The 21,902-nt window shown below is 51.9% G+C and overlaps 4 protein-coding genes across 5 annotated transcripts in view; all 4 read left to right on the forward strand.

The window, feature by feature from the left end:
- The window catches only part of HOXD11 (homeobox D11), a 2,192-nt gene extending 1,210 nt beyond the window's left edge, over window positions 1–982 (forward strand). Inside the window, exon 2 of the mRNA XM_034642334.1 lies at window positions 712–982. Within this exon, the coding sequence (XP_034498225.1) occupies window positions 712–947 (236 nt within the window). The 3' untranslated portion in view covers window positions 948–982. The remainder of the gene's footprint in view (window positions 1–711) is intronic.
- A 47-nt stretch (window positions 983–1,029) lies between these two features.
- On the forward strand, window positions 1,030–12,163 carry HOXD10 (homeobox D10). Of its 2 annotated transcripts, none has more exons than XM_034654775.1 (3): window positions 1,030–1,166; window positions 6,829–9,467; window positions 10,840–12,162. In XM_034654775.1, exons 2-3 carry the CDS (start codon window positions 8,513–8,515, stop codon window positions 11,115–11,117), a joined length of 1,233 nt encoding a protein of 410 aa, XP_034510666.1. In that variant the 5' UTR covers window positions 1,030–1,166; window positions 6,829–8,512; the 3' UTR covers window positions 11,118–12,162. The 2 variants fall into 2 exon arrangements, with proteins under 2 accessions (XP_034510666.1, XP_002929042.2); XM_002928996.4 differs by lacking the exon at window positions 1,030–1,166 and adding an exon at window positions 2,430–3,311 and having other exon boundaries at window positions 8,791–9,467; window positions 10,840–12,163.
- HOXD9 (homeobox D9) lies at window positions 1,082–16,753 on the forward strand. Its single transcript, XM_034654776.1, has 3 exons — window positions 1,082–1,166; window positions 14,511–15,457; window positions 15,804–16,753. The coding sequence occupies exons 2-3, from the start codon at window positions 14,686–14,688 to the stop codon at window positions 16,043–16,045; spliced, it is 1,014 nt and encodes a 337-aa protein (XP_034510667.1). The 5' UTR covers window positions 1,082–1,166; window positions 14,511–14,685; the 3' UTR covers window positions 16,046–16,753.
- Window positions 16,754–20,259: 3,506 nt separating this feature from the next.
- Window positions 20,260–21,902, forward strand: part of HOXD8 (homeobox D8) — a 3,938-nt gene continuing 2,295 nt past the window's right edge. Inside the window, exons 1-2 of the mRNA XM_034642341.1 lie at window positions 20,260–20,318; window positions 20,571–20,836. Of these exons, the coding sequence (XP_034498232.1) occupies window positions 20,260–20,318; window positions 20,571–20,836 (325 nt within the window). The remainder of the gene's footprint in view (window positions 20,319–20,570; window positions 20,837–21,902) is intronic.

A 21,902-nucleotide genomic window follows, 5' to 3' on the forward strand; every position in this document is an offset into this window, starting at 1 on the left:
GGGGGGGCGGCGGGGGCCTCCCTCTGCTTGCGCCGTTTTATGTGCTACTTTATAAGCGTTCGAAGGGGTTTATACATCCTATAAGATTTCCCGGGCCGTTGTAAAGTGTGTTTACGATAGGAAACCAATTTAGGTGGGCTTAAGGTAGACTTCGAAGGGGACATTAATCGCTGCAGAGAGCTTTTCCCCAGTTTGGGGGTGGTGGTGGTGCTAGAGACCATGGAGTGAGGGGGGCTAGATTTCAAGCCACTTTGTGAGTGTGGACACTCGAGCCTCCTGCTTTTAAGGGGGGTGGGGTGGGGAGATCCTTGAACTGGACTTTATCCAAGCCTCTGGCTGACGCGCGCTGCTGGCTGGAGTAGAGCAGATGCCTGGGCGCGCTCGTGTTTCTCTCCCTTCGGGTTCCAACTCAGAGCCGGCCTTGCGCTCTGCTTCTCCACCTCCATGCCAGTGTGTGTGTGTGTGTGTGTGTGTGTGTGTGTGTGTGTGTGTGTCCGGGCGTGAACACAGGTCCACACCCGCACTCTCTCCTGTGCCCGCCCATATATCATCCCCCACGACGCAGGCAGGGCCTTTCAGTGGCGGCAGGGGACGTCCCCAGCGGGCCGAGGCCTGGCCCTCGCGCGGGCCTGGGCCGGCCAGCGGGCGGGCGGACGGGCGGGGGTGGGCAGCCAGCGGCCTCTCTCACCTCTTGGTTTCTTTGCCTTGTAGTGGCCCCGCAGCGGTCCCGGAAAAAGCGCTGTCCCTACACCAAGTACCAGATCCGGGAACTGGAACGCGAGTTTTTCTTTAACGTGTACATAAACAAAGAGAAAAGACTCCAACTCTCTCGGATGCTCAACCTCACTGACCGGCAAGTCAAAATCTGGTTCCAGAATCGCAGAATGAAAGAAAAGAAACTGAACAGAGACCGTCTGCAATATTTCACTGGAAACCCCTTATTTTGAGAGCTCCAGGAAGCACCCCTCTTCCCGAGCCCCACTCACCCACCCACTTCCCCACCAGCCTGCCCTCGGCAGGCCCAATGTCCTTGGGTTTAATGACGCCTCTTCTCTGTGGAACACCGCGATTCCTTCCCACGGTCAACTCGGGACCTCCCAGCGACCACTGCTGCCTGCGGACGAGGCCGGGGACTTGGCCGAATGGATCCTAATAAGGGGAAAATGGTAAATGCAAACGTCCCTTTACAATTTTACCGCCAATGTGCTGTTGTTCTCCTTCCCTCTCTCCAGTCCCCGTGGGGACGCTGTGGGATCTGTAGAGAGTTAGGCCGCGGGGCTGGAAGGCTCTTGTTTTTATTCTGAGTTTAAGGGACCCGACCATCCCCCTTGGTGAATGCAGATTATTTAAACTCTGGGAAATGTATGTTCGGTCTGTCGGTCTGTCCTATCGAGGCATAAGTCACTGTGTTTTGTGTGAATAAATGGTTTCTGGTAAAATGGAGGTTACAGCTTCAACACACTATATGATTTTTTTCCTTTTTAAAGAAGTTTAGTGTCTGATTAGGAGATTTTAGTGGCCAAAACCTTCTCCCATATGCAAATGAAAATCAAGTGAAATTCTTTTTAATCCCACTGAAATAAGAGTAGCTCTCTCTCACCCTGTCTAGGCTACCCTGGTTTTAAAATCACTTTAAGGGTGAATTTCTGAATTGAGGATGTGACCCAGCCATTCTGGTGCTGCTTTCTCCAGGCAATGAGGCTGGGGCAGCAGGAACCTAAGAAGGAAGTCTCCCCCCCCCCAATTCCCAGTTTAGTGAACTTGGAATTTCTGAAAAGACAAAAACCATTAAAAAAAAAACTTGTTAGAAAATCTAAATGTACTCTTAACAAGGTGCCAAGGAGCCAGGGTCCCTTAAAAAAAGAAATCAAAATTAGAAACCTTCATTGAAAAAAAAAATAGTATGCTAAAAGGAAGTTACCAGTGGTGGAGAGGGCTTGGGATCCTTGCTAGTGTCACAGCAGGCATACGGTAGAGAAGGTAAGACCCCTTGCTGGAATAGGGCCTGAGGCTGCAGACCCACTTCTCACCGCATTTATCGCTCCAAGTTAAAGAATGTGGTGGGGGCTGAACTGCACTTTATGTTGCAGGGCCAGGCCAGGCTGTTTACAAAACCTTGAACTGTCTAGACAACACCATAAAAGCCAAAGTTCTAAACAGCTTAATTGGGTTATATTATACACCTTCTGGTGGGCCCAAAAGAGATTTCCGCAATGTGCAATAAACTGTAGGAGTGAGAAAAGCATCTCTTTCTCTGAAAAAAAAAGTAAAGTGAATCATGACTCTTAACCTCTCCTAAGCCCAAAGTAAAGAAAAAAAAAATCCATAAGATGTACAGTACCCCGTGCACCTTCAGAGGGGGTATGCATTTCCAAATGCACAATTCTTTTAATTGCCAAAGTTTGGTGGGGGGGGGGGAAACATAAGTGCATAAGTGTATGCCTTTGAACTTCCAAAATGTCAAGGTCATCACCTTTAACCTTTCTGAATAATTAGGCGCCTTAAGGTTCTTCTGTGATATTCAGCTGCCACCCACTCACACACACATGCTTACACACATCCAGACCCCCACATACATTTATGACCACACAGCATCATATCAGAGGCTCACCATAAATCTAAGCAAATGCCTAATTTCAGGATCAATAACTTTAATTTCCCTTCAAACATTTGTGTAATTCGATAGCAGTTGACTTCTTTTTAAAATACTGGTTAGATTTAAGTGTCTACCAGCATGTTTTTTAATACAGCTAGTATATACTGAGGTGGGGTTTTTTGGGGGGGTCATAGACAGCAGTCCCCTTTGCTCTAATGAAGAAACACGGCTTTCAAAGCAGGCATTTGAAAGAGGAAGCTTTAGTCAGATTTACACCTTTGCTATATTTGAAAAAAAAACCTGTTGTACCGTCAGATAAGTTATTGTACTTTCTATGATATGGAACAAAACTAAAAATTTTTATGTTGTTTTCCAAAGTGTCCCTCAACCGTTGGTGAAAATTGCAAGAGAAACAAAGCCTACAATTGAATAATTTCGTCCGGAAGGGGATTCCTTTGTGTGGAATTCTGGGTGTCTGTTAAAATGTCAGTGCCCTAGTAGTATGATCGTTGCAGGAGCTTAAAGCTGTTTTATTTCTTTCTCTCTCCATCTATCTTTTTTTTTTAACTGCATCTAAATGTAGCAAGCTTGTGTGTCCACCACCTTAGGCAAGCCTAGCCTAAGGATACCATTTCCCGTTTGCATGGCCTTGGAGAGCCACACGGGGGCGTGCTCACGTTCCAGAAGCCGCGTTTGGCGCAAAGGCCGCGGTACCGTATCTTTCCAATACTGATTGTAATAGACAATCTCAGCCCGTTAGAAACAGGCGGCCACTAAGGTATTTGTTTGCTGTTTGTTTGTTCTAAGCAGCCACGAGGTGTGGAAAGTTGTATAAAGACAGAGAAAAGGGAGCTACCCAGATTCCTGAAACAGACAATCACCTAATCGTTGTCTCCTGAAAGATAACGCTGTTGCAAAGAATACCTTGGCATAACCTGGTGGTGTCAAGGAGAGATTTTTTAAGGACAAATATGTACATTTCGAAATAGGTCATGCCACTGAGAGTTAATTAAATTAGAGAAATTAATTTTCTTGTTGGTTTGAGTACGGAGAACCATAAGAGGGTAGGATCAACTCCTCCCCAAAACAGTGTCCGCCTTGTATGCTCTCCGACCGCCTAGGATGATTAAAAGGCTTTTGTTTAAGACAGATCGGGCCGCCGGCAACTTAGCTGAGTGTGGTCTCAGAGAAAATGAGACGCGTTGGGACTGAGGGGCTCATTCTGGGCAGGGTAATGCCCCCCAACCCGGCCATGCCTGGCACCCGGGGCTACCGGTAGCGAGAAGCGCAAGTGGAACTATGAGTTGCGGCGTCTGGGCCAGGCTGGGCTGATGCGGCTGCGGGAAGCCACAGGCTGTCCGGCGGAAACATTTATACTACGAGGCAAGGCGACATAGAATGGGGATTGCATTTGAAGCAAACGAGCTTTGCGTTTGACGGAACCCTGGACACTCTTCGCAGCCGCCTGCTGGCCTTGAGCATGGAGTTTGATTTTGGCACCAGCTCTTGGAAGCAGTCTTCTTGCTGCATGCCCTCCTAGTCCCCCACCCCCCTTTTGCAAAGCCCCTGACTTTGGGGAGGGCCTGTGTCGCCATCCTCTGTCCAAAAGGGAGGGCTCCAGGACATGCATGGGCTGTTCTAAGGGAGGGTGACTGTTCCTTTTTTCCCGAAGTTCATTGTGAAGCGCCCGCAACCCCCAGAATTAGTGCTAGCCTCCTCAGCTCTGCTGTCTCTGTCTCCTTTCTCCAAATCCTGGACCAAAGACCCTGGGTCCACCCCTGGGAGCTGGCATCAGCTTCAAAGGAGGCTGGAGCACCGTAAGCCCCCCAGTGAGGCGCCAGCCAGAGGCATAGGTGTTCCCCACGGGCACCCCCGGCTCCCGCCTGTCTGACTGCTGGTCCTGCTTAGCTATTGTGAAGCGACATTTCTCAGAGCCTAACCTGGGTGTCAGTCCAGGTGGGGAGAGAACCCTCCTCCCCAAATGTCGTTGTGTTCCTCTTTAGGCGGCTCCAGCAAGGGTGCATGTGGCCTTTCAGGGCCCCTTGGCCTTGGCTGGCAGCCTTCCTCAGACAACGGGTGCTCAGCAGTCTGCAGTCCCTTTCCTACCCGCAGCGCCCAAGATGGGCCTGAGAAAGGGCAAAGGATTGGACCAGGACTTCTGGGGGCTGCAGATCCGACCCCTTCTGGTTGTTCAGAGCCTGTAGGGCTCGTGGAGTGTGGCCATGTATCTTGAGTCACCGAGATCTCGAGATCTCAGATGCTGAAGTGGGGGGAAAGTGCGCCAAGTAGGAGTCTTTTGTGTCTGTAACGGAAAGAGGCTCCCCGGCCGCCAGCCCTTTTGCACAGTCTCCACAGACTCTTCATTGAGTTGGTGGTGGCTTCCACAGCCTGTCCATTTGCCCCCTGATTTCTTTTCACATTGGCTGGAAGGTGCACATTGCAACCCAGAGGGGTTCCCTGGGGAAGCAGCCTTTAAAATCTGTCCCCATCCTCTCTGCCCCCAAAGAATGGCACAGCCCTGAGGCCACTCAGAGCCCAAATTCAGAGTGAATTTGGAGTCCCCAGGTCTACTCAGGCCCAGGGTCACTGTTCTTCCTGGTGACAGAAGAGCGCAGATGCAAGCCACTTCTTGATTACAAATGCTAATTTCTTGCTAAAGCGACCCTATTAATTTTTCTCTGGAAAGAGCTGTGCCAGGGAGAAGGATGTCTTGGTACAAATATGGATATTCATCTCCTTTATAGAGCAATATTGATTTATTATTAATGGTCACTGCTCCAACTGATCTAAAGATGATCGAAAACAGCGGCTCTGCAGCTCCACTAAATACTCCTAAGCAAAATGCAGGCTGGCCTTGAAAGCCACTGCCTTTTCATTCCATTTGCTTCATCTCAGCCCTAGAGTCTTAGCCAAAGTTTCCATCCTCCCATGTCCAGATCATTCTCCTGTATTATTTATATTTTACTTCATTTTTATTATAAAATCCCTCTTAAATATTGGAGTCTCTGGCCTCAAGGAACTGGTCTGAAGACATATTTGAGAAAGAACAAAATAGAATTTTGTGATAATAGATTCAAAATTATAGCTGATACACATATTTTCTGTGAATGAAGGAGAACTATTTAAAGCCAAATCTAATGTGGGGGTGACTTAGAGCCTGAAGCCCCTGAGAGTTGAAACAGAAAGGCCCCCAAATTCGGAAGGCAGATCCTGCTTGTGCTGGCTCCCGGAAGACCTACCCGCTCCACGAGGAATTGCTGGGTTTTAGCCTGAATGTTTTCTTCATGTATAAATAAAGATTATGAAAGGGCATTTGATGGGCATAAAATTCCCGATTAGATTGAACAGTCTTGCCTCACGAGTGGGGTAGGGAGAATTGGACAACCGAGTTCCAGGCAGCTCCCCTGGCTGAGATGCAAAGGGACAACAGTCCTGGAGCGCCAGGCTGGCGTCAGGGCGCCTGCCGAGAGAGCGTGCAGCGGGCACTTTGTCCAGCCCCGGGCACGCTTAACTGGCCGGGATCATGATCTCCACCTTCGGATAAAACAATTTTTGGGGTGCTGGTCCGTGGCCGTTAGCTTTGAACAGGAGCAGTAGCAGACTAGAGTCAAAAGTTGGATTTTTTTTTCCTGCCTTCCTCACGCCCCCCCCCCATCCTCAAGCTTAAAAACAGCCACCCCTACGGAAAGGTAATGTTTAAACTCGGGCTTCGCCGCCGGCATCCCGCAGCCGGAGCAGTTAGAGGCATCAGGCTTTTAACCTGACAATGATGTTGTATTTGAACAGCTGCGTAAAGGTTTAAAAGGTCTGTCTCATTGCCACCGCGGAGTTTTTTAAAAGGGGTTATTGTTTGGGCGAGGGCACTTCGAGGGGACAGGCAAAGTGGTCCCAAGGCTGAAAATAATGTTCAGTGCCTGTTTCTACCAGGCCAGGGGAGATTCCTTTTGGGGAGGGGGGACAGAGGGCTTGTTGGAAAAGGTTTTTGTAAAGAAGTGAGCAGACTCGTAGTTCCCCCCCAGAATGCTGAGGCGCTTTAATGAGCATCGGGCTCCAAAGAAATGTTCTGCTGAGGCAGAAACCCAATTTGCTCACAAGTTCAGTCTCTGGGCCTGAAATCCAAGGCCAGAGCATGACAGGGTGAGTGTGGGGAGAAGAAAACACAGACGCCTTTCCGGACAGAGAACTGGTTCACAATCAGGGTTTCTGGGGCCTTTTTCCTCTCTCCGATGCAGGGAAGGGGATCTGGGAAGCCCGAGGACAGCTCCTGTGCCCTGGCCTGGCCCCTCGACCAGGGCAAGCCTTTGGAAATCAAGGTTAAAGCTCCCGCTGCTGCCCCGAGGAGGCCGGGTTTCCGAAGGGCGGCTCACCCGCCTGCAACCAGAGAACAAGAAAGGAAGTTGTTGGAGAAGTTTCTCATAAAACTCTGAATTTCCATGGTGGTGATGGTGGTTATTCTTTAATGAGCTCGACCACAACCCCAGTCCAAATCCTCTTTATAGAACTTTCCGTCACCAAAAGAAACAGAGGACTAAGGTTCTCCCACCTCCTTTTTTTTCTCCCTCCCCTTACCCAAGCAAAACGGTGTCAAATAATTTTAGGAATTGTCCAAAACTATAAAACTCAACTTCTGACAAAAGTATAGCTTTTAATATTTGACGATTTGTGTTAAAACAAAAATTGACCTTCTTGGTTAGTAGCGAAGGGGAAAAATCAATAGTATAATTTTCAATAATTCATAAAGCGAACGCCATTATGCTAAATCTTAACTATTAATCTTATCCTTTACAAAGTCTCGATTGATTTGTTAATAAAATATCTTCCCGTGTGTGGCAACAGCGGGTATAACTCTTTAAAAACCTTCAGAAGCAAGAAAATTACCAAGTAGCCCAAGAATGTAGATGAGAATTTTATTGATCGCCCTGATTCTTCTTAATATGTATTAATAAATTCCACAACCTTTTGTACCTTGCACTTGTCAGAAACCAATGCTTTTACAAAATCCATAAAAGGAAAACATATTTTTCTTTGCAGAAGAACCAAATGACACCTTTGCTTCTCTCTCTCTCTTCTCCTCGGCCCAGTTTTCTAAAACTTCTGGCGTCTGAGGGCTAGAGTTTTCCTCTTTCCTTGAAAAAAACTCTTTTTTTCTCTCTTCCTTCCTTCCTTCCTCTTTGCTCATTATTGTCAGGGTGTGTAGGGAGGGAAACCTCGGTTTAGTTCTCCCGCTGGGAACCGGAGGGACGCTTTCGAGGATAGCCAACTGCTGGCGAGGGATTGTCTCCGGGCTGAAAGCTCCCAGCGGCCCGGCCGCAAAGGTCGGGGTGTGGTTCCTCCGAGAGAGCCGAAGGCTCGGGTAGCCCACCGGGGCGCCGAGGCGCCGGGATCCCGCATCTCCCTCGGGCTGGAGGAGGGGATGGACAGCGCCAGGGCGGGCCAGTCCTCGGGGCTCAGGGCCGGCCAGCTGCTTGACCTCTTAGCCCTCGCGGCCCTTCTCGCCTCCGCTCCCCACGATAACTTGGCCACGTCTTTGCGTGAGAGATCTTTCCTGTGGACCCCTGGGGTGGGATGTCTCAGAGCCCGGAGAATCCGACTCACCTTCCCAGGCTGCCCGGGAGAAAATTAACCAGCCGGGCCCCCGCCCCCCGCCCGTGCCCCGGCTCTCGGGCGCGTTCTGCCTGGGTGTGTGCGGGGGAATGCTTCTGTGTGCTGGCGCCACGGCACTCTGGCTTCCCTCCCCCCGCGTGTCCTCCCGGACGCCCCTCTGGCCGAGACTTTCCTTCCGCCAGCGGGGCCCGGAGGCCGGAGCGGGGGACGCGAGTGGGGCCGGCGCGCTGAGCGAGCCCCGGGGAGGCTGGCGGGCGACGGAGAGCGCTGGACCGGTTGTCTCCAGCGCGCACTATCGCGGGCGCGTAGTAGATGTCGCTGTTGTCCGTGCTTACGCGGCCGGCCGGCCGGGCTCTGGAGCACGTGACCTGCGAGGAGGCTGCGGCTCAAGGCCATTTTCAAATCTCATTGGCTTGGTTGTCATGTGGTCGGCAGAGGCATCCACAATTACACGGGGAATGTTTTCCTAGAGATGTCAGCCTACAAAGGACACAATCTCTCTTCTTCAAATTCCTCCCCAAAATGTCCTTTCCCAACAGCTCTCCTGCTGCTAATACTTTTTTAGTAGATTCCTTGATCAGTGCCTGCAGGAGTGACAGTTTTTATTCGAGCAGCGCCAGCATGTACATGCCACCACCTAGCGCAGACATGGGGACCTATGGAATGCAAACCTGTGGACTGCTCCCGTCTCTGGCCAAAAGAGAAGTGAACCACCAAAATATGGGTATGAATGTGCATCCTTATATACCTCAAGTAGACAGTTGGACAGACCCGAACAGATCTTGTCGAATAGAGCAACCTGTTACACAGCAAGTCCCCACTTGCTCCTTCACCACCAACATTAAGGAAGAATCCAATTGCTGCATGTATTCTGATAAGCGCAACAAACTCATTTCTGCTGAGGTCCCTTCGTACCAGAGGCTGGTCCCTGAGTCCTGTCCCGTTGAGAACCCCGAGGTTCCTGTCCCTGGATATTTTAGACTGAGTCAGACCTACGCCACCGGGAAAACCCAAGAGTACAATAACAGCCCCGAAGGCAGCTCCACAGTCATGCTCCAGCTCAACCCTCGCGGCGCGGCCAAACCGCAGCTCTCGGCCGCCCAGCTGCAGATGGAAAAGAAGATGAACGAGCCCGTGAGCGGCCAAGAGCCCACCAAAGTCTCCCAGGTGGGGAGCCCCGAGGCCAAGGGCGGCCTTCCGGAAGAAAGGAGCTGCCTGGCTGAGGTCTCCGTGTCCAGTCCCGAAGTACAGGAGAAGGAAAGCAAAGGTCGGTATGAGCAAGTTGCCACCCCAGCGGGGCGTGCAGCCCGGGAACCCGGCAGAGAGGGAGCGCCTGGGTGCCCAGCGTCGAGCCCGGGCAGCTGAGGCGGGGCCGACTGGCAGGTGCTGCTCCTTCTGGCTTTTAGAGGGGCAGTCTCAGTCTCGAGATGGTCCCCACTTCTCCCCAGCTGTCCTGGCCCTCCTGGCTAGTCCTGGCCCCACGCTGATGGCGCCTGGGCAGAGGAAGGGCTTGCTGGGTTTATTTTTCCTGAGCTAGACCTGAAATGCAACAAAAGAGGGCAAATGAGACCTGCGGCTCGTAAACACGGCCCCAGAACCTCCTTTCTCCTGCTCAGATTTGCCGTCCCAGCTTTGCCTTTCACCCAATGATGATTTTAAGGCGGTCCAAGGCACCGTGTTCGTGTTCAAGTGTATGCACCCCGCATCCTGCGAGCTTGGGGGAGGCAATGGGAACGAAATGACTGGGCTGGTTGGCGCTTGGGCTGGGGAACAGGGCTCCCAGCCTCTGCGGGGTTAGGTAACCTTGGCTTTGTCTGGGGAAAGTGCCGCAAGCTTTGCAATCCATTTGCAAAGAGGGCAAAAGCTGAAGGAGGGGAGAATGGAATCTGCAGGGCCCACCCGGCAGGGTCAGCCTTAGGGCTGAGCTGGGGCAAAGAGCCAGGGGTTCTGGCTATTTGAGAAGAAACCCTACCCCTAAGCCTCTCCCCCAGTGTCCAGAGGTGGGCCACAGTAAGAAGCCACATTTCTGGGAGGAGGGGATGCTTTTGTGTGGGGACTAGAAGGCATGAGAATGCGAGAGAAATTCTGAGGAGTACAACAATGCCCAGGCAGGTCGGAGAAGGTGTACTCGCTTCCTTGGTTATCTTTTGAAAGAGAAGGGCAACTATAAACCTGGTTGTGGGGCTCCGCCCGGGCAGGAAAAGTGGGGAAGAAGTGGCAGACTTGGGGATGTGAGGCAGCAATGGTGTTGGTAGTCTTGTTCAGGCTGTGGTTTGCTTCTTCCACTCCAGCCCAATTATGAGCTGCCCACTTAGAATGTTGCTGGGGAGATCCTGAAAGTTTACTATTGTACTAATGTTTCATGCAGGTCAGAAAGTTGAGAGAGAAAAAGAGACAGAAAGAGAACCCTGACACCTAGGGCAAGAGTACCTGCCCATCGTGTCATTTTGGGCATTTAAACTAATCTGGCATCAATTACAAATCCCTTCCAGGGCCCACCTCATATGAGTAATGTTTAATACCAGCATTTCCCAAAGCGGCCTGGCTGCCAGCAGGGTCATGGCCAAGGGTACATTTGAAAAGACTGAGAGAAAAAAAAATTCTTGATATTTTTCTTCTTCTCCCTTTAATTTTGTTAGAGGAAATCAAGTCTGATACTCCAACCAGCAATTGGCTCACTGCAAAGAGTGGCAGAAAGAAGAGGTGCCCTTACACGAAGCACCAAACGCTGGAATTAGAAAAAGAGTTCTTGTTCAATATGTACCTCACCCGCGAGCGCCGCCTAGAGATCAGTAAGAGCGTTAACCTCACCGACAGGCAGGTCAAGATTTGGTTTCAAAACCGCCGAATGAAACTCAAGAAGATGAGCCGAGAGAACCGGATCCGAGAACTGACCGCCAACCTCACCTTCTCTTAGGTCCCAGGCCCGTCGGAGGCCAGGATCGGAGAGGGAGCATCGCGTTCCAGGGCCCAGTGCTGGAGGACTGGGAAGGCGGAAACAAAACCTTCATTGCTCTTTGTTTTTTTGTTTTGTTTTGTTTTGTTTCCTGCTAGAATGTGACTTTGGGGTCATTCTGTTCGTGCTGCAAGTGATCTGTAATCCCTATGAGTATATATATATATTAAAAAACTAGCACGTGTAATTTATTATTTTTTCATCGTAATGCAGGGTAACTATTACTGCGCATTTTCATTTGGGTCTTAACTTATTGGGACTGTACAGCATCCATCAGTTCATTCATCTGTCCAGCAATGTGACTTTTTCATGTTTTTCCTAACGCAAAAGGTCTGTGTGTGGTTAGTCCATGATCTCATGGCGTTTTGAACACATTCAGTACTTAAAAGTACTTAAATTACATATATATTTAAAAAAGATTAAGAAAACCCACAAGCTTTGGGGGGAGGGGGACTAAAAAAGCACATTACAGTGTATCTTTTCGCAAATGAATTTAGCAATTGTCCTTGGTGAGATGGAATACTGACGACTTATGCCTTGTAGCCTTCCCTTGTGGTGCATCTGTGGTTTGGTAGAAGTACAACAGCAACCTGTCCTTTCTGTGCATGTTCTGGTCGCATGTATAATGCAATAAACTCTGGAAACGAGTGCGCTCCCTCTGCTTTCTGAAATGGACATACACGTTACGGTGGAAATGAAAGCCTTTGGTGAGATTATCTTCCTGTTAAACTGCTTGTTTGGGGCAGTTGGGGGTGGTGATAGAGAGCAGGAGAAGGAAAATGGGAGAAGCTGGAGGAGGCCTAGGGTACTAAAATTTGGCAATTGGGGGGGGTGATAATCCAGCCTGGATGTGCTGTTTTCCGAGTTGGGAAGAAGAGGAGTCTTCTCCCCCTCCCACCACCCCAAGATAGTAACACAATTGAATTCTAGATGGGTGTGAGTTTCCCTCTAACCAGAGCCTGGTAAGTAAGACTGTGCCCACGCTGCTTTTTCCCTCACAGCTCCCCATTTGTGTGTTTTCCTGTCTTTGGTTTTGGTTGTGTTATTTTTTAATACTTTCAGCGGGGTCTTGGTGATTTCTGGCTGGCGTGCCATTGCCAGGGGCTAGGTTGAAACCAGTCCGGCCCACCTGGAAGCCGCCGGGCCTCCAGTGCAGGAACAAGGACAACCAGCAGCTAGCACTGCAACGGATCCAGTTCTGCCTGCCCCCCCCCTTTCCCTCACTCCCACCCCTATCCCAAGCACAGGACAAGCCAGGCCACAGCGAAGCCGAGGATGGGTGAGTTTTCCCATCCCACTTTGCCCTGGTTTTCTTGTGGAAGGATTTCATGCTCAGTCATTAGCTTTTAGTGGCCACATGAAATTTTCTTAAAATTTTCTGAAAAGATTTTCCCCCAGGTAATGCTCCTATTTAATTATAAAATGCTGGTTGAAGCCACTGTATCTGGGAGGCAAGAAAATGTACAAAAGATGACTGAAAGGGACTTTGCAAATGAACGTGACTTCCCACGAAGTCCAATGTTCCAGCTGCCGACACAGCTTGGAAAACTCCAGCCAGCCTGCAGTGAGATAGTCCAGGCTTATCTGGTCCTACGTGGGAGAAAGGAGAAGAGGCCCTAGAGGGAAGAGCTGACAAAGAATTCGTTTTCTCAGGTTGTGCTGTGGTTTCAAAAGGTCTCCACCAGCTTCAAGTAGCTTCACAAAACACATCCTTTTCACTTTTTCTTTTTCTCCCCGTGAAACTGTCTATTCAGGGGCTCTGAGCCTTACAGTTCTCATTCCAGGGAGTCTTTGGGAAATTCAGTATTTATTCAGAGTTTTAAACTTCCTTCTGAAAATGAAGAACCTTCCCCAGTTCCAACACAGAACCCTTTAGGGGAGCCATTTCCTAGGGGTGGGAGAAAGAAGGCTCGGAATCAATGCCAGGTTGGAAACACTGGAGTAGATTCGCCCAGACCTCCATTGGTTGGGCAGGAGAAGGAGGGCAATTTTAACTTATCCGTTTCCTCCCTGCGATGTGGGGCGCGCCATTAGTTGTTGACAGGGGGCCATGTCTCAGAGGAAAACCCGTGCTACAGGCAAAGACATCTCCTCTGGAACAAAATCAGAAAGCCATTGGCAAAGGCAATCAATCAGGCCATAAGTAGCCATTTACCCCTTTCCTTTCCGGGGATTGAGGTGGGCTGGGATCCCTCCAAGGGTGCTCTGAGCAACTTGTAGAGTGAGGAATAGATCCTCTGCCGCCTGCTCCCGGGCTGCTTTTGTCTCGGCTCCTAGCCGAGCTGCCGAGGCTTTGTACCATGGATTTGGGAGTGACAATGGGCATTTCCCTCAGATTCAAGGCTGCCCAGCCTTACTTCTGGAGGGAAAAAAAAAAAAAAAAAAGAATTCGGAAGACAGTGGTCCAAGAACAAGCACCAAGAAGCGGCCCGGCCCCGGGCGACGCGGTTCCCGCCGGCCTCCTTGAGGCAGGCTTGGGGCGGTGGGCGGGAGCGGGCCTGAGCTTGCATTTGGGTTCTGCCCTTTGGCGTGTTCTCTTCCAGGGCCTTTCCAGCAGCCCCGGAGAAGACAGGCATCCTGGCCGCCACTGTCCCCGCGATGCCTACTCTACAGCCTGCCAGCACTTTCGAGGGCACTCAGAAGCCCCAGCGGTGGCCGCCGCAGCACCCGGTCGGCGGGCCGGGCTGCCCCAGCTCACCCCTCGGGCCGCGGCGTGTGCTTCGCCTCACGTCGGGGGTGTGTGTGGCTGCGCGGGCGTGTGTGAGTGTGGTAGGGGGAGGAGGCCCTCCGAGCTGCTCCATCCGTCCGTTTTATTAGGGACACATTAATCTATAATCAAATACACCTCATAAAATTTTTATTGAAAGGCATAATATCATTACAGAGGTCTTCCACCTGTTTTAAACAACACGACAAGCTGTGAGAGAGCGTGTGTGGGTATGTGTAGGGAGGGGTGGGTTTGGGTAGGGAGAGAGGCACAGGGAAAAAACTCCCCTCGGGCGCCAGGGGGCCGCCTCTGAAGGCCGGCCTGCCTCGGGCCGCATCGCGCCCTGCGTGCCCCGGGCTGCTCCAGCCTCTCGCCCAGCGCTCCGTGCGCCCAGGACACGCGGCCGGTGGCTCCGAGTCCAGGGGCTGGAGAGGCAGCGCCTAGGTCTGAACTGCAAGACCGAGGGCGGCCAGAGGAGACGAACAAATAGTCCCCAGCGCCTCCTCCGGCCACGGTCGGGCGTAGTGGTTCCAGCCACCGCCAGACTGTCCGAGCCAGGCCGGACCGAGCTGGGCGCACGGACTGGGCTCTTGGGCTCTAATTGCGGCGCTTCTGTTGATGATGATTTTTTTTTTTTTAAATCACAGCAGCCCCCAGTTTAGCGGACTGATTTACTCCCGGTATTGGTAAATATGATCACGTGGGCCGCGCGACCAATGGTGGAAGCTGCAGCCTGCGAACTAGTCGGCGGCTCGGGCGCCGGCGGGGAGCGGCGCCGCGGCGGGCAGTGTAACCTTGGGTGGGAGCTCACGGCGCCTCAAAATGTCCTCCAGTGGCACCCTCAGCAACTACTACGTGGACTCGCTCATAGGCCATGAGGGCGACGAGGTGTTCGCCGCGCGCTTTGGACCTCCGGGGCCCGGCGCGCAGGGCAGGCCCACAGGTGTGGCCGACAGCCCGGCCGCCGCCGCCGCCGCCGAGTTTGCCTCGTGTAGTTTTGCCCCCAAATCGGCTGTGTTCTCCGCCTCGTGGTCCGCGGTGCCCGCCCAGCCCCCGGCGGCGGCGGCGATGAGCGGCCTCTACCACCCGTACGTGCCCCCGCCGCCCCTGGCCGCCGCCGTCTCCGAGCCCGGCCGCTACATGCGCTCCTGGATGGAGCCGCTGCCCGGTTTTGCGGGCGGGAGCGGCGGGGGCGGAGGTGGCCCGGGCCCTGGTCCCAGCCCCGGCCCCAGCGGCCCACCCAACGGGCGCCACTACGGGATTAAGCCTGAAACTGGAGGGGCCCCGACCCCTGTCGCCGCCACCTCCACCTCCTCCTCCACTTCCACGTCTTCCTCTTCCAAACGGACTGAGTGCTCCGCGGCCCGGGAGTCCCAGGGGAGCGGCGGCCCCGAGTTCTCCTGCAACTCGTTCCTACGGGACAAGGCGGCAGCGGCGGCTGGGGGAACCGGGCCCGGGGCAGGGATCGGGTCCGAGTCCGGGGCAGGCGGCTCGTCGGAGCCCTCGGCTTGCAGCGACCACCCGAGCCCAGGCTGCCCACTGAAGGAGGAGGAGAAGCAGCATCCGCAGCCGCCGCAGCAGCAACTTGACCCAAGTAAGTGCAAAAGAAATTGCCCCCTGATTTATTGCTGAAACCTGTAAGGCTCGAATGTGCAAAACTGATAGTTTTACTAACCTATAAAAACGTCTAGACGCCTACTCTAGCCTAGGCGAGCAACACGCATCCATAAAAAGCTTCCCATAACCACCTACCCTAGGCGCGCGGTTTGTACGGTAAACAGAGCGCGGGCATTAAGGCTTTTTATGATAATTCCCCCCAAGTTGTGAAAAGCGGCCATCCTTGGTGAAATTAATTTAACGACCTCTCTCCCCCACCCTGTCGTCTCTCCTTGCCTCCCCTCCGCCCCTCGATCCCTTTCTTCAAACCCCCCTCTTCATAGACAACCCTGCTGCAAACTGGATCCACGCTCGCTCCACCCGGAAAAAGCGCTGTCCCTACACCAAATACCAGACGCTTGAGCTGGAGAAGGAGTTCCTCTTTAACATGTACCTCACCCGGGACCGGCGCTACGAGGTGGCAAGGATTCTGAACCTCACAGAGAGACAGGTCAAAATCTGGTTCCAGAATCGTAGAATGAAAATGAAAAAGATGAGCAAGGAGAAATGCCCCAAAGGAGACTGACCCGGCGCGGTGCTGGCGGGACCACTGTGCGCTGCAAAGGCAGTGGGGTTTTTGTTTGTGGGTGCTTGATTTCCAGAAACTCTCCAGCGATTCGGACATTTCCTCCCCCCTTCCCTTTTTAGGTAGAAGTGACTGTGCGGTTGGTCTCTGTGAGGTATTTGGGGGACTCTGTATTTGCTCGCTTATGTGTTGGAGAAACGAAGTGGCTTTGGGGTTTTGCCTTTTCCCGCTCCCTCCCTTTCCTGAACCGTTGGTTCCATAGGAAATGCTATATTTTGTGAGTGCACGCTGGATTGAGGAGCCCTCCCCTGTGTAAATGTCCCCTATGTTTCTGAAAAGTGCAGTAGTTTAGCCCCCAGCGCTGCTTAAGCAGGGGCCAAGTGCACCCCACTTCTGAGAACGAAGGCAGAGCGACAACAGCGGGAGGCCCGCCCGGGTTGCCCACCAGTTACGAAAGTCCCCTTCCCTCAGGGAGCCCGTGGGCCCTTCACTGGGGCCTGAAATGAGGCCGAGAGGGGAGCCCAGGGCCTCTGGTGGGTGTGGGGGGGTGTATTCTCAGTGCACTGAAGGAGCCGCTCTCTCCTGGGGAGGGCTCGGCTTGCGTAGGCGGCTGCGGGTGTAGGCCCTCTGGGTTCCTGCCTGAGGACCAGTTGTAAATGTTACCGCTTCCTACCAATAAATGCTGACCTGATCAAATGGAGCCCAGACGCTGGCCCTGAACACTGTGTGCCTGCTTTCTCTTGTCTCTTTCGTTGCAAAATACCACACCCACAGGACTTCTCTCCCATCCCTGGGAGAGAGACACTGCTAAAAATCTGGGGCCCTTCCACCTGAGCGGTCTTTCTGACATGGCTCTGAGTCTCCCTTTGTGTGGGCAGATCCAGTCAGAGCACAGCCCCTGGGGGGCCCTTGGCTGCTCTGTCCTTCCCCCAGCCTGCTTCCAGCTTCTCAGCGAACTCTGGGCCCTAGGCCCAGTGTCAGCCTTGCAGCAGTGCCCAGCGGAGCCCATGGGCCCCAGAAGCCAGACACCCTCTTGCTGGGGCGTTGGCACATCGCACCTCAGGTCTCCCTCTGCTCATGGAGTACCAGCCATCCACTCCCCTCTCTAAACGAGGGAAAGGCCAACTCTGCACTCTGGAGCAACTCCCCCACCTCGTCAGGGTGGCTGGTTCTGGGAGGGCTGAGCCAGTTAGGCTGTGAGCTTCCACCCTCCATACAAGAGCCCCAAAGTGACCTTAGCAGATCCGAAATGGTCAAGGCTCTCCTTCGCAGCCTCCCCCACCCCATCTCATCGCCCCCTCCCCCCAACTCAGTTCCAGTGTGGGTGTTTAGCCCCCAGCTTGGCCCTCTGAAGGCCGCATTCAGGGGCTAAAATGAAGGTCATTGTAAGTGAGGGTTCAGGCCCAGCACAGCCTTTGCAGGCCCGAGAGTGGGTGGCGCCGGGTGCCCTGAGCTGGGTGAAGGGAGGGGGTTGATCGAAGAGTTTGGGGGGATCCTGATGAAAGAGAGGACTTGAAGGGAAAGCAGAGGGGGGCTGGGAGGGAAAGCCAAGGCCCAGATCCGGCAGAAGGTGCAGCGTACCCCCGCCCCTGCGGCCAACCCGATACCTAGGGCTCTTTGAAAACAGGAAGAGCCAAGGTGTCATAAAGCCATCGAGCCGGCGAGACGTCTGGAGGTAATGAGTTTACGACAGGCTCGGCGCTTCGCTTTGAAACCATCTCATTTTGATGTTGTGTTTGTGGGAGGAAGGGAAAAATGCAGACAAAACTGGGTCTTAAAATCTGGACAATAAAATATAAACAAGACTGTGATGGACCATGAAGGCAGGGGCTTGGGAGCCCCCAGTGAGGTGTGAGCACCTAGGAAATAAAAATGGGGGAGGGCAGGAAAGAGGAGTTGATGTATTTCTGATTTTTAAAAATGGGCCGGGTATTAGGATTAGCCTATGGTGGGTGGCTCTTTATAATATTTCACTATGGCCATGGTCTATCTCGTTCTTTTCTTTCTTTTAAATTGGCCTGTTATTTGTGGGTGGGAGAAGTTAGTGATCTTGAGTCATTGACTCGAGCCGAGGGTCTCCCAGCCTCATTGTCGCAGGTTGGCAGGAAAAAATGAAGTTCTTTAAACACCCTATCATAAAAGTACCTGGCCCTCCATTCCAAACTTTGCAGCAAAAGTATTGTTGTAAATTCTATTTGCTTGTAGAAAATGTAATCGTTACAGCTGAATTAGAAGAAAACATTTTTAAAATTGAGAAAAAAGACTAACCTCGAAAGAAACATATAAGCTGACTAAAGTCTTTGCTTTAACAAAAATTCAAGTGGAACGCTTGGTCAATTTATTTCACTCTGTGACTTTTGATATAAATTTAAAATCTCACTTATTGTGTATAGAAATGTCAGTAAACACAGCCCAACAGGGCCTTTCCAGACAGCCGCTCAGAGATCCAGCAAAAAGCTTTTAATTTGGTTTCTATTTCTGCCTTCCCCTGCCCCCAGATTGCCCAGTGAAATGGGCCTGAAGGATTAAAAATAAAAAGTTAAAATAGCAAATATTCAGGATTTAATGCTGAGTAACAGCTTTAAAAGAAAATATTAATAAAATGAACTTCTATAATTTCTTTGTTTTAGTAGTGCCTGGCTCCTCTGACAAAGAAGCCTGTTGTTGTTGATATTTAGAAAGTTGTAATTTTTGTTCAATCCAGCCCGTTCTGTAATTGTGGGCGATTAGGGAATGGGGACCTACTGTGTCTGGCAAAAGAAAGGCTGGAAGCTTTTGAAAAAGACACTATGGGAAGCTCTCGGGAGTACAAATATCTTTGGCGTTCAGGAGCTCCCGGTTGCTGCACTTGACTTGTTGACAATCGAAGGGATGAAGCATTATTAGTGTCAGCGATCCAAGCCCCAGTCAAAATAAAGAACAAGATTGGAACTGGTCTGAGTCGAATAAAGGGAAGTTAAACTCAGTCAACTGGAGGCGGCATTTTGCCACTAGAGGGCGCTGTTGCTCCACTTTGTGATCTCATAAAGCTGGAATTGCGGCGAGGAAGGTTTTGATTTAAGATATTTACAATCTTATTTTTAATTCCAAATTAGCATAAGTTTAACCAAAAAGGCGCAGTGTGCACTATTAAATTCTCCAGGCGTGTTTGTTAGGTATAAAATTTTGGATTAGTCGGGATTTCAGAAAATTTGGACTATGGCACAGCTGAAACTATAGAATGTTATGGTTAAGTTAGTGCATTCTATCAAAACAAACGTGTAAAAAGCATAGATCTTTATTTACAAAGTTAATCGCGCTCTTTTCCCATTCAGATTATAAACAGAATGCTTGGGGTGGGGGCGAAGGGGAACTGTTTTGTCCCAAGAGGAAATGTTGTGTTGTAATGCTTTCTTAATTAGGCCAGAATGTGTAGAAATGAATTTCGTAGTATTTGTGTTTCTTTTCTGCCCCCCAGAAATCACACAGTTCTGGAAGGTGTCTTGTATTATTGAGATCTGGGCTCACTTTTCTTTTTCCCCATTCTGTTCCAAAACCCACTCATTGATCCAGAGTTTAAATACTTACAAGCGCACAAGCCAAACACTGAAATTTAAAAAGCCACAATTACAAAGTTGGTTCCAAAGCTTTATTGAGAATAATTCTTTTAATTGGGTATTTGCAAGACTGAAGTAAAAATCGTTAACTATCGGAATCTGTTTGTCCGCCTTCGGATTTCAAGGAAGTTTTACCTGGCGACATCCCGCAGAAAACAACAACAACCCCGCCCCACCCCCCGCCCCCAGTATCCTCCACTCCCTACTAATTTAAAAAATAAAGCATGCTTTTATCCTCTGGAAATTCATTAACAATCCGTTTACCTTAACCATTTCCAGCCATTCCCTGTAGAAACAATTGAAAGAGTATTAGACATTATCTTGTTATGCCTTTCCTTGTAGATCTCATTTTCTCTATTTGCGAAATATGATTCAGTCCACATGGACTGACCTCAGGATCGCACTCAGAGACTGGACCAACCCACAAAGAGTAGGGGGTAGTTGAAATGACTCGCTCGCTGCGCCTTTGGGGGCCGTCTCGGGTTTTTAGGTATGTGCATTTGGCGTGAAATGCCTGGGTGGTGTGTTTTAGCTTTAGCGCGAGCGCCCTCCGTGGGTTCGGGGCAAGTTTCCGCGATCGGTTCTCAAGGCTGGAATGGGCCTGGTGCTCTCGCAACAATGGATTATCCCTCAGAAAAAGGGGCCCGGTCATCTAAAAAGCCCACGAAAAAGGCCGAGTAGGCAAAGGAAAACGCACTCAGCATAGACTTATGTTTATTGGACGTTAATACGGGAGTAGAGAGGGAGAAAAAAAAAAGGTCTGAGGGAGAGAAGACGGTTGGTGGTGTAACGGCGAGCGGGCTTCTAAAATCAGGAATATTTTGCCACTTCATACTCGACTTGCCCACATGACACGGGACGTTTCTCTTCCTCATCGTTCAAGCTAGGATGGGCCTTCTCTTTCCTTTCTTTTGGAAAAATTAGTAACTTTTTAAGCTGAGTCCAGCGCCCGCTCGCAGCAGTAAGTTCACAGGCTTGGCAGATGAACTAGAATCATTAGCAGACGATGGGCGCCGCCTTCAGCTGCCTGCAACCGGCGCGATCCGAACACCCGCCCGGAGGCTCAAAGTGGGGACTCGCAGGCGTCGGCCCCCCGTGCTCCGCCCGGGGCCACCGCCTGCCCTGGTCTGCTCGGTGCCGGGGCTGAGACCCGGGAGCCGCGCGTCCTGCTCGAGGAAATACCACCCACCCCAGCGTGAGTTCTCCTTCCCGCCTTGGAACATTTCTGTCGCTTTTCTATTTACTCCCTCAGCAATGCTAATCTGCCCCCTCCCGCCGCCCCCACATTCTTGTTTCCCCCTGCGCCTGGTGCTGACGTCTATCAAGGGTGAAATGATGGAAACTATATTCATGGGCATGATTCCCATTAAATATCAATTAACCTGGGAGCCTCAGCCAGGCGTGCAGTGCGTCAAGGGTAAATGTACATCTCATTTCAGAAGGCCTGCCAGCCCGGAAAAGAAGGGCCTAGAATCGCTTTGATAATGCCTGGTTTTGGGATCACCCTTATGGCCTTTAATCAAACCACCCAGGACCCAACCCTGCGGTCCAGTCTGTCTACACTACTTGGCCCTTGTTCCCTGGGCTGCTCCCGCATGTCGAAAAGCGCAAAAGCCACGGCCAACCTCTGAGGGGCTGCTCTTGGAGCCAGGGGAGGGTCATTTGCTTCCATAGCCTCCTGGGAGTGGCCTCCCTGCCTCCCCCCAAGTGTAAGGCTCTCTCGCGCCCCCGCCACGCCAGCCGCGAGCCAGATTCCCTGGGCCCCGGGGGGCAAGGCGAGCCCTTGGCAGTGCGGCTTTATGGGCCCCCTTTAAGGCCGGCGGAGGCATCTCTTGGCCAGTGTGAGGAGTCCCGTCGGGAGCAACGGTGTCGCCTCCGTGCGGATCCCTCCGCGCGGTTATCTCGCCCCCATCTTCTCCACACAGTGGCGTGGTGCGAAAATGCCTCGCCGGGGCACACCGGGGCGGCAGCCTCGGCGGCGGCGGCGGCGAGAGCGGTGGGAGGGGGCCGCGGGGGGGGCGAGGTGAGAGGTGGTGGCGGGTAGAGGGTGTTTTTTTCTCTTCCCTCCAGAGCGGGGGTTTGTAAACCGAAGCCAAAGAGTGTCCCCGTGGGCACTTTTTTTCCTTGTCCCGGTGCGCTCAGGGCCGCCTGGTGCCTGAGAGGAAACAGTGGAGGCAGCGGGGCAGGTCACCCGGGGCGTCGGCGATTATATTGCGGCCGAGCCGGCGCGCGCCGGGAGAGGCCGGGCGGGCGGTGAGCGC

This window comes from Ailuropoda melanoleuca, chromosome 2 (assembly GCF_002007445.2).
Source record: "Ailuropoda melanoleuca isolate Jingjing chromosome 2, ASM200744v2, whole genome shotgun sequence".
NCBI classification, from domain to species: domain Eukaryota; kingdom Metazoa; phylum Chordata; class Mammalia; order Carnivora; family Ursidae; genus Ailuropoda; species Ailuropoda melanoleuca.

Excerpts from the sequence above, each read along its gene's own strand:
- HOXD9 (XM_034654776.1), top strand. The coding sequence starts at position 14,686 with ATGTCCTCCAGTGGCACCCTCAGCAACTACTACGTGGACTCGCTCATA. Across the intron at positions 15,458-15,803 it reads GCAGCAGCAACTTGACCCAA|ACAACCCTGCTGCAAACTGG; the intron begins GTAAGTGCAAAA and ends CCCTCTTCATAG.
- HOXD10 (XM_034654775.1), top strand. The coding sequence starts at position 8,513 with ATGTCGCTGTTGTCCGTGCTTACGCGGCCGGCCGGCCGGGCTCTGGAG. Across the intron at positions 9,468-10,839 it reads ACAGGAGAAGGAAAGCAAAG|AGGAAATCAAGTCTGATACT; the intron begins GTCGGTATGAGC and ends TAATTTTGTTAG.